Here is a 12,188-nt window from a genome sequence, read left to right on the forward strand (position 1 = left end):
GGGGACTCGACGGATTCTGAGAGTGACTCTGGTGAGACGGATTACTTCAATGAGGAGCCTGCTTACGCCCAGAGGTCGTTTTTGAAGGGGGAGGTACTGTCAGGGTACTCACCTGTGAGACAGACGGCCAGACGTGGTCGCTCCTGGAATTCCCAACAGGGGACTTGAACCGGGGTACTTATCCATCCCAGTCCTGCTCTCTGCCTCTGAGCCACAGCAGCTTTTCCAGAGACTACTGATTCCGGTCTTGTTATTCCTGGCTTGGCTACTACACCGGGGGCTGCACCTTGACTGGTCTGTATCTCACCTGACTCTGATCATCATCAGCAGGGTATTTAAACCCAGCCTCGCCCTGCACTCATTGTCAAGTCTTTGATCTTTGTTCCTGTGTCGTACCAGTGTTCCTGTTTATTCTGCTTCGTGCATTTGACCTCGGCTTGTGACTACGTTTATTCTACCTCTGGCATCCTTTGACCTCGGCTATCCCTCGACTATCCTGCTGGTTCTGTCCTTGCCTGTCCTGCGAATTTGGTACTGCATCCTGCACAGCCCCCGTGCACAGACCCACAGGCCAGGTGAATTCTTACCTGACCACCTCGGCCTGTGGCTATCTGCAAGGGTGAGCGTCATATCTGCGCTACAGACTCCCAACTCAGGTAAGACCCTGACAGCTACACATAAGAGGCAGGGAGGGGGGAATACATCATTTGTCACACATCCAAAAAAAAAAAAAAAACACACACGCACACACACACACTGCATCCACTACACAACCATACACAGAATCCACTACACAACCACACGCATCATCCACTACACAACCCACTACATAAACACACAAACTGCATCCACTACACAACCATACACATCATCCACTACACAACCATACACATCATCCACTACATAAACACACAAACTGCATCCACTACACAACCATACACATCATCCACTACACAACCACACACTACACAACCATACACATCATCCACTACACAACCATACACATCATCCACTACATAAACACACACACTGCATCCACTACACAACCATACACATCATCCACTACATAAACACACAAACTGCATCCACTACACAACCATACACATCATCCACTACACAACCACACACATCATCCACTACACAACCACACACATCATCCACTACACAACCACACACATCATCCACTACACAACCATACACACCATCCACTACACAACCACACACAATCCACTACACAACCACACACAATCCACTACATAAACACACAAACTGCATCCACTACACAACCATACACATCATCCACTACACAACCATACACATCATCCACTACATAAACACACAAACTGCATCCACTACACAACCATACACATCATCCACTACACAACCATACACATCATCCACTACACAACCACACATAATCCACTACATAAACACACAAACTAGAACCAGAAGATGCTATCTATCCGCCTGGAATTCCTGGTCCACTTGGTGTCTGGAACGGAACTTCGATCCATTTACGGCCCCTGTTTCAGCCATTTTGAACTTCCTATCTCACCTTTTCTCATTAGGACGTTCTTACAGATCACTTAATGTAATTCGCTCAGCTATTTCAGCAGCCCACGTCCCCATACAAGGGATTCCAGTTGGCAAAGAACCACTTGTATGCCGACTCCTGAGAGGCATTCGATTACAACGTCCCCCAGGGCCCAAATACTCTCAATTCTGGGACGTCGACGTAATCCTCCGATTCCTGAAAGACTGGCCAACTAACGACAGACTCTCCCTCCGTCAATTATCAGCAAAACTCACAGTCTTGCTCTGCCTGGTCTCCTTCCGCAGAGTGTCAGACATACGAGCACTGGACATAGACGCTTTTTCAATCTCTCCAGAAGGAGTTACATTCCGGATATCTCGTCGCACTAAGACGGACTCCACATCTGTGTTTTATCCTTTCTTCCCTACAGAACCGCAACTCTGCGTTGTCTCCACACTACAACAGTACGTGGAAACCACCCTACCTCTTCGGTCTACACCATCAGGTCAACTCCTAGTATCATACGTCAGACCACATGTCCCCATCACTTCCACCACCCTAGCAAGATGGGTTCGATGGTTACTATCGCTAGCCGGTGTGGACACTACATTCGGAGCCCACTCAGTACGCGGAGCAGCAGCATCCTCAGCCTTCATGGCGGGTGCCTCCTTAACGGATATCCTACGCTCCGCTGATTGGTCCAGGGAATCGACATTCCGCACCTTCTATTTCCGTCCGAATTCCAGTGCTGCCATGTCTCTGATTCTACAGCGTTAAAAATGCAAAATATGAAGCCTCCTGTCATGTGATAAAATTGAAGATTATGCTAGCGCTAGTGTACTTATAATCTTAATTTTAATAATGACAGGAGGCGAGTATTTTCCCACCCTTCCCACCCGGGAGGAGGGGAACTACTCTATTCATACTCTAATCATACTTCTCTACATTTCTTCATTCTTCTGTTTTCTTCATACTCCTTGAATCTTATGTTCATAAGGTAGTCACTGTTGTCATTAGCCTATTTAACTACCAGTAGTCTATACACTGAATATACAAATTAAATTATTGCAATGTAATCCGATGGATCACTGTCATGACTACAAACAGTTTCAAGACCGGTGCCTAACCTTTCTCATATTCTCTTTTCAGTTTAAGTGTGAAAGAAGTTGGAACATCTACGGCATGACCATAACGATATTTCTCATCATATAAAGACCAAGCATCGGAAGTTCTCCGGTTGGTGCCTGTTTTTCTTCCTAATCAACCCAAGAAGTTCATCATTCCCGTTGGATTCCATTACGGATGTTCGTTACAGACTTTATGACTATTTTCTTCCCTGTTCCGATGTTCGCTTCCGAAAGAGGGGGAGGAGCCTGTTGACTGAAATAATATACTCCCTATTTGCATTTTGATTGGTTAAAACGTTTATTCACTTTCTTTACTGCTATGGAGTTTTAGTAAAGAGAGTAAAGCAAAATACTCGCCTCCTGTCATTATTAAAATTAAGATTATAAGTACACTAGCGCTAGCATAATCTTCAATTATCAAAAATAGGCAACATTGAAAAAAAATCACAGATATTAATGTTAGAGGAAATATTTTGGTGTAGTTATCTTATCATAAATACTAGTTAGTAAGGACTCACCGATTGGTTGTTGATCTCTTCACACAGTATTGTACATACACTGTTGAAATGGAAGTCGTTAGTGCACTGATAAAGACCACGGAACTTTGGATGAGGTGGCTCACACATTACAGGAACACATTCACTATGCTGCCAGCTCCCATTCTCTGTGCACTGACTTTTAAAGGCCTTCCTTTCAGGAAACAAAACAAACAAACACAAATATGTAATCCTATTTACAAGCTCCGTAAAAAAAAAAAAGAAAGAAAGAAAGAAAGTTATGTCATAAAGGAGTTATTTTCATTATATAAAAAAAAGCAAAACAAAGGGTAGAATTTAAGTAATCACCTTAACTTCTGTGTTGGCAAGTAATGAGTACTTGAGGCCAAACATTTTTTTTTTCATCTAAACAATTATCTTAAAAAACGAATTTAGAACCATAAGAACCAGTGTTCTGGCAAATAAGACAAATGCCTTTAAAAAAAATGGTCTAACAGAATTTTTTAATGACAAGCTTTCAGGAGAACCTCCCTTTCTCAAGTCTGAAGCATTTCTGAGCAAGACGACACATAGAATTCAAAGTTGAGTTGTGATACAGGGGTTAAAGCGACATGAGTGCAGATAAGACACAGATTTGTTAGAAAATAGACACCATTCTTGCAGAAGGTCATAAATATCTTTATGAAGAGCAGAGTGAAGGGGGGAGGGATAAAAAACACAAGCAGACAGTGCAAAAGATGGTACGCTTTATACATAAACACACACATAAATATGTATATGCGAACGCATAAACACATGAACACATATACATATACATAAACACATATACATACATGCACATGAACTCAGATACACAAATATAAATGCACAGTCATATATTTAAGCATACATGCATAAGAGTATGGGAAAGCATAGGTCTACACATAGTACTTATATATTGATAGAATAAACATATTGGAATATGTTTTAAAATGTTGATACATATGAGAGAGCAGTAAAATTATGTGGGGGAGTGTTCATGCAAAGTATTGGTAGTGGGACAGGGAACCCAAATCAATATTTAGTCCTCTATTCTTGCTGTTAAACAATTTGATCATTCTGGCTTCAAAAGTTTTTCTTTCTTGGGTATATTTAAAACCCCCTACATCACTGTACTAATATGGCTACAATCTCTATTTGAACACTATATACACACACACAAACACACACATATATATAACAAAATCCAAAAAGGTTATGGTGGGGGAAAATTGTGATTGAAAACCCCTTCCACCTGAAGTCTGTGGCTAATTAATACAATGTTAAACAAAAATCTGCACACCAGTCAAGCCATAAGACTTGCTTTTCCCACAGAAATCCCAAAACTGCAGCGATGTTACAACCGCAAAGGATTCTGGGTGGGCATATGCAAATTAGTTTAACAAAGAATCACATTTTTGCCTCATTCCATTTGAAACATGGATTCCTTTTCATCTGTGTTTTATATATATATATATATATATATATATATATATATATATATATATATACACTGCTCAAAAAAATAAAGGGAACACAAAAATAACACATGCTAGATCTGAATGAATGAAATATTCTTCTGAAATACTTTGTTCTTTACATAGTTGAATGTGCTGACAACAAAATCACACAAAAATTAAAAAAATGGAAATCAAATTTTTCAACCCATGGAGGTCTGGGTTTAGAGTCACATTCAAAATTAAAGTGGAAAAGCACACTACAGGCTGATCCAACTTTGATGTAATGTCCTTAAAACAAGTCAAAATGAGGCCCAGTAGTGTGTGTGGCCTCCACGTGCCTGTATGACCTCCCTACAACGCCTGTGCATGCTCCTGATGAGGTGGCGGATGGTCTCCTGAGGGACCTCCATCCAGACCTGTACTAAAGCATTTGCCAATTCCTGGACAGTTGATGGTGCAACGTGATGTTGGTGGATGGAGCGAGACATGATGTCCCAGATGTGCTCAATTGGATTCAGGTCTGGGGAACGGGCGGGCCAGTCCATAGCATCAATGCCTTTGTCTTGCAGGAACTGCTGACACACTCCAGCCACATGAGGTCTAGCATTATCTTGCATTAGGAGGAACCCAGGGCCAACTGCACCAGCATGTGGTCTCACAAGGGGTCTGAGGATCTCATCTCGGTACCTAATGGCAGTCAGGCTACCTCTGGCAAGCACATGGAGGGCTGTGCCACCCAACACCATTACTGACCCACTGCCAAACTGGTCATGCTGGAGGATGTTGCAGGCAGCAGAACGTTCTCCACGGCGTCTCCAGACTCTGTCACGTTTGTCACGTGCTCAGTGTGAACCTGCTTTCATCTGTGAAGAGCACAGGGCACCAGTGGCGAATTTGCCAATCTTGGTGTTCTCTGGAAAATGCCAAACGTCCTGCACGTGTTGGGCTGTAAGCACAACCCCTACCTGTAAACGTTGGGCCCTCATACCCCCCTCATGGAGTCTGTTTCTTACCATTTGAGCAGACAGATACACATTTGTGGCCTGCTGGAGGTCAATTTGCAGGGCTCTGGCAGTGCTCCTTCTGTTCCTCCTTGCACAAAGGCGAAGGTAGCGGTCCTGCTGCTGGGATGTTGCCCGCCTACGGCCTCCTCCATGTCTCCTGATGTACTGGCCTGTCTCCTAGTAGCACCTCCATGCTCTGGACACTACGCTGACAGACACAGAAAACCTTCTTGCCACAGCTCGCATTGATGTGCCATCCTGAATGAGCTGCACGACCTGAGACACTTGTGTGGGTTGTAGACTCCATCTCATGCTACCTCTAGAGTGAAAGCACCGCTAGCATTAAAAAGTGACCAAAACATCAGCCAGGAAGCATAGGAACTGAGAAGTGGTCTGTGGTCACCACCTGCAGAACCACTCCTTTATTGGGGCTGTCTTGCTAATTGCCTATAATTTCCACCTGTTGTCTATCCCATTTGCACAACAGCATGTGGAATTGATTGTCACTCAGTGTTGCTTCCTAAGTGGACAGTTTGATTTCACAGAAGTGTGATTGACTTAGAGTTACATTGTGTTGTGAAAGTGTACCCTTTATTTTTCTGATCAGTGTATATATATATATATATATATATATATATATATATATATATATATATATATATATATATATATATATATATACTTTGATGCAGTTGGCAGGCTTATGCAATGTATGATCATATAATGTAACCAAACCCCCATTATTTGTTACCTAGGTGAGGTGTTTTTAAATAGTACTATGTAGGATTTGAAATCACTGTTTAGTTAATAAGCGAGTGCACTGGTTTGTGTATTTTGTATTTTGGTCCCAGTAGCACCCTGTAATAAATCCATGAATAAATGCATGTTTAGGTGAGTGCAGCCCTCCTGACCTTGTATATATATATATATATATATATATATATATATATATATATATATTGTGATAAAGTGAAGGCAGAGAGGCCTTCTAACCCCAGGGGAAGTACGTGTAGTTTTTGTGTTGCACAACACAAAGCTTTGTTTAGTTATGGGCCCCTGGGGTGGAGCATTTGGAGAGAAGGGTGGGCCAATGCTCCACTCCACAGTTTAGTGGTTTTCTTGGGAGACAAAGATCCAGGCCAGGGTTTTTTGGACTGTCTCCAACCCACTGCTCAGCTGCAGATGATCAGCTGTAGCAGTGGGAATAAACCACTCCCTGCTAGGCAGGTACAGGGGGATTGCTGGCTTCCTCTCAGGAAGCAGGTAGGAGAGAGGGTGTTCTCTCCAGTAAGTGAGTCAAGGAGACTAGGCACTGGGAGTGCTGGCTTGAGGCACTGGGAGTGCTGGCTTGGAGCAGTAGGAGTGCGGAAGGAAGCAGTCAAGGCTGGCTTGGAGCACTGGAGTGCTGAGAGCGGACAAATACACTAGGTTGGTGAAACCCACACATTTTGTTATAGTTTAACCCCTGATAGATAGGGAATCTGATGTGAGTTAGTGCTCAGACGAGCAAGGCTTTTTGTTGTAGGGATTTGTGTTACATCATTGCATTTATGTTTCGTTTGCTGCTGCCTGATGTGTAAATATACAAATAAAGTTGCCAGGATTATAAGAAAATAAAAGGACTGTGCATGTTTTTGCCCTAGAGGACCGTGCTATCTACTAACAAGGATCACAATATGGTGGAGAATGCGGGCACAGTAGCACATTGAGGGTCTGTGGGTGTGCCAGTCATCCGTGGGTCTGCTTATTGAGGACTTTTATTTTGGCAGACCTGCTAATCGAATAAAAAGCACTGTACCTTTAAGACTGTTACCTGCATGGTGCTATAATGGAGGACCTGCTGAAGGCTCTGGTACAGGCAACTGCTGTACAACAGGAGGCTAACAGGAGAGCTGCAGAAAACAGTGCAGCCCTGCAGCAACTGGTGCTGGCCCAGGCAGAGTGTGCTAAAGTCCTGGCCAAAACACAAATGGAGTGCACTGAGTCCTTGGTGAAACAGCTTGTTGTGACACAAGCGGAGATGTTTAAAGTAGCCCGTGAGGAGCAGCAAAAAGTCACCCAGGGGCTACAACAGGAAATCCAAGCTATCTCTGGAAAATTGAATGGAGACCCTGATGGAGGATACCAGGGTCAGCCAAAGGCGATTCGGGCGAGCCATTATCTTCAGAAAATGACCACATCCGATGATGTTGAGGCGTACCTTCTGGCATTTGAGCGCACTGTTGAGAGAGATAGTGAAAAGGCAGCTGGATCATCCAAGGACCAAAAAGCAAAAGAAGGAAAGTTAGTAAAGAGTCCAGCAAAGCTAAAGGAAAAAGTGGAATTGTAAAGAGGCAGTGATGGTGACATTGATGACATGGGCCAAAGTAAGAGAGAGCAGAAGAATCAGAAGGGAGAACAAGACAAACTGATAACTGAAGTTGACAAGTGTTTATATGAGAATCAAAACATTGCAGCTTCACGTGAAAGCCTCAAACTTGCTCTGAGTGACATCACAACAGATGAAGTCTTAGAAAAAGAGTTGGAAACAAAAACATTTTCAAGCTCAGAAACTGAATCTTGCATGTTTCAAGAGAAAGCTGGAAAGACATTTGGAAACAGAAAGGTACTGATAAATCTTCCCAAGGCAACAAAAGGAGAAAGAAAGACTGTGACTGAGGCCAGTAGTGTAAAGTCAGTTTGTGCTATAAAGAAAGAGATACGTAAAAATACACCATGTAAAGGTGAAAAGACTAAAGCATGCAGAAACATCCTAAAGAAAACTGCAAAGATGAGAAAAAGATGTATGCAAGGCCGAGTGTTGGTGGTAAGAAAAAAACACCCAGAAGGTGTAAGTAAAGCTAGTGAATACAGCAAGGGAAAGAAACATGAAGCAGAAGCCGCAAATGTACACCCAAGTGAACAAGTTAAAGCCATGAAAAGCAGACTGACTTGGGGAGTCAGAGAAGACAACAGCGAAGGAGCTGAGCTTAATAGAGAGAAGCAAGGCACCCCAGTTGAGTATAACAATGCGGTGCACTGTTTAGTAGCTGAGGCTACCCAAGAATGTCGACCAGCTGTTGAACAGTTGGGCAGAGAAGTAGTGGCAAAACAAAGTCACAATAAGAAAGGCAATGTAGCCGCTTCTGATCTAAGCCAAGAGAGAGCGACTGTTACAGAACCATGCTGTGATGAAAAAATGGGCACTTCCGCAGCTAAGCCAAACCAAGGCGAAAATTATATAGTATATATATTTTATTCGATATACTTTTTTCAGCACCATATATTTTTGCTGACTCGGGACGCCAAGCATTTGAATAAGGTCTGGACTTTTTATGGCTTTCATTTAATTATCCAAACAAGACATATTTTATGCATAAGTTATTGCTTTCTTTTATATTTTGTCTGAATTTTATAATTGTTTTTTTACTTAAATTTGAGTGTGCAAGTAAGGTCAGTTTTATTGATCTATTACGAGAGAAGGGGTAATTTATTTATGTATTTGCATTATATTTTATAGGTAGTTAGGTTTCCTATTTTGTTAACCCCTCTCACATTTATTTAATCAGCGCTCCACTACCCATATTTTTCTGAAAATTATATAGTAGATGACATTGGCGTAGCAGGACAAAATAATTCAGATACGCCTGGTATTGCTACAAAGACTTTAAATGATTGTCCGGGAGCCGTAGAACTGGATCTGCTGGCAAAGGCTACTGCTACAAGGCCTGGGCGCACTGACTACCTGGAACAGCTGCCAGATTCTGGGAACACAGCCATGGAATTAAAGGCGGAGCTCGGAATGCCTGACTGGCTGTTTGATACCGGGGCTGTCATTCCCCAGAGAGAGGCCATGACTGCGTCTCTGCACACCCCCGAGGGAGCAGGGAGACCGCCAGACAGCCCAGAGGAAAGCTTTGCTGTCATTGAGAGGTGGCCACTCAAGGCCGAGCAAGCAGAGGATACCCCTGGGAAGGAAACCAGGCAAAGGAAAGATGAGCTAAGCTGGAGTCTGGGCCTCCGGCAGAAGAACAGCGCTCCATACCAGGCCAGGCCGAGCATGATGGGATGGAGCTGAGATCCAAGGCTGCATTCATGCAGGAGGAAGTTGCTCTAGACAGCCTCCATGGCCAACCCTCTGAGGATATAAAGAGGAGACCTGTAGCATTAATTGTAGAACGCAAGGAAGGTTCCCAGGGATTCACAGAACAGATGGGGGATATTGTGAAGCCCTTCATGGAGGGACCTGTTCCAGTGGAGGATGAGCTGGTGACAGAAACCGGTCTTGAAGACGTTGAGCACCTGGAAAATTAAGCTCATGAAGGAGAGACAAGGGTTAGGCCAAAGAAAACCGCCAAGAAGCGAGTAAGCCGGCGTAGCATCTTTGAGATCTATGAACCCAGTGAACTGGAGAGTAGCCACCTTACTGACCAAGACAATGAGATCCGGACTACCGACCTGCCAGAGAGGTTTCAGCTCCGTTCCATACCTGTTAAACCGGCTGAAGATGATGAGCTTGAAGAAGAAGCTGACTGGATATATAGAAATGCTTTTGCAACACCAACAATATCTCTACAGGAAAGCACGGACTACCTGGAACGTGGACAAGTTGGAGCCACCTTCAGCAGGAAGGGTCCAAGTACTATACAGAAGATCAGAGAGGCCCTAAATTTCATGAGGAATCAGCATTTTGGGGTCCCCTTTATTGCATTCTTCAGAAAAGAAAACGTGGAACCAGAACTTAATATTAATGACTTGTGGCTTGTGTGGCAGTGGGATGAAAAGTGGACCCAGCTGAAGATTCGAAAGCAGAGTCTTATCCGCCTTTTCCAGAAGATGCAGGCTTACCAATATGACCAAATATCTGCAGACCCTGACAAGCCTTTAGCTGATATAAAAAGGCTAAATACACGCCAAGCCTTTGTAAAGTTTGCGCTTGAAAGTTACTCCGACGTTGAGAGATTATCAAATCAGAAGCTGCGGATGTGGAAGCAGATGATGATGATTGAGAGGAACTTGGCTGCTAAGGAGCCACACCGTATTGATCTTCAGTCTAGATCCGCTAACAACCATATTAGCGGGGAAACTGGAAAGGAAGGACAAAACCTGATACTGAGCCTGGGACAATATAAATATGATGGTAGAGTGTACCCAAAAGTCCCATTATGGCTACGAGACCAGACTGAGAAAAAGCTCAGATGCTTCAACTGCCACCTGCAAGGACATATTACATATAACAGTCCTGAGAGTGAAGAGACAATACAATGTGACATAGTATTAAGGGCTCTGCATAGGATTGTATTGACCTGCTTAAAGATGTGTATGGTGACTGGTGGTTGTGTTACAGCACAGTTAAAAGTGGTGATGGTGGAAGGGAATTGTGCACAAGCACTAATTGATTCAGGGAGCAAGGCTACTTTGAAAAGTGTTCTGCTTCAGCCAGAGAAATGTGATATAAGACAAATGTTTAATATTGTGTGTACACATGGTGACACCCTCACATACCCCAAGGCAGAGGTAGAGTTTGTCACTGAGGTTGTAAATGTAAAATGCCCTGTAGTACATGCAGCTCAAACGCAAGAGCGTATAAGTAGGGCCAGGTATCTGAGTACCTTGGACCTGGTCATAAGGTATTGGCAGGTTCCCCTGACAGAGAAAGCAAAGGGAAGGACAGCGTTTTCTACTCCCAAGGGGTTATGGCAACATAAAGTACGGCCATTCAGGTTGCATAGTGCACCAGCCCCCTTTCCGCATATAAATAGGATACTTTGGCCCCACAGAGAGAATGCAGCTGCCTACCTTGGTGGTGTGGCGATTCACAGGGTGGACTTGGAAGCACACCTGATGAAGGTCCAGTTAGTTGTGCATAATGTAAGGGCTACCGGTTTGACCGCTAACAAGTGTTATCTAGGATTTGAGGAAGCTAACTATTTGGGTTATCCACTTGGGTGGAGGTTCCTTAAACTACAAGGGAGCAAGGTAGCAGCCATCTACAATAGGCCACTTCCTGTAACTGAGGAGCAAGTCAGGGCTGGTACAGCCCTAGGTGACGTGAATGTTCACGGTTTGTGTTCTAAGGCCGCTCGACCCGATGGGTCTGAGCTGGGGGGGAGGATATGTGATAAAGTGAAGGCAGAGAGGCCTTCTAACCCCAGGGGAAGTACGTGTAGTTTTTGTGTTGCACAACACAAAGCTTTGTTTAGTTATGGGCCCCTGGGGTGGAGCATTTGGAGAGAAGGGTGGGCCAATGCTCCACTCCACAGTTTAGTGGTTTTCTTGGGAGACAAAGATCCAGGCCAGGGTTTTTTGGACTGTCTCCAACCCACTGCTCAGCTGCAGATCAGCTGTAGCAGTGGGAATAAACCACTCCCTGCTAGGCAGGTACAGGGGGATTGCTGGCTTCCTCTCAGGAAGCAGGTAGGAGAGAGGGTGTTCTCTCCAGTAAGTGAGTCAAGGAGACTAGGCACTGGGAGTGCTGGCTTGAGGCACTGGGAGTGCTCGCTTGGAGCAGTAGGAGTGCGGAAGGAAGCAGTCAAGGCTGGCTTGGAGCACTGGAGTGCTGAGAGCGG

The 12,188-nt window shown here is 44.1% G+C and overlaps 1 protein-coding gene across 1 annotated transcript in view; it reads right to left on the reverse strand.

Moving 5' to 3' along the window:
* The window catches only part of PAPPA (pappalysin 1), a 2,329,021-nt gene that overhangs the window by 527,527 nt on the left and 1,789,306 nt on the right, over positions 1–12,188 (reverse strand). The window contains exon 17 of the mRNA XM_063432310.1: positions 3,180–3,351. Within this exon, the coding sequence (XP_063288380.1) occupies positions 3,180–3,351 (172 nt within the window). The remainder of the gene's footprint in view (positions 1–3,179; positions 3,352–12,188) is intronic.

The sequence above is a fragment of the Pelobates fuscus genome, chromosome 9 (assembly GCF_036172605.1).
Source record: "Pelobates fuscus isolate aPelFus1 chromosome 9, aPelFus1.pri, whole genome shotgun sequence".
Taxonomy (NCBI): Eukaryota; Metazoa; Chordata; class Amphibia; order Anura; family Pelobatidae; genus Pelobates; species Pelobates fuscus.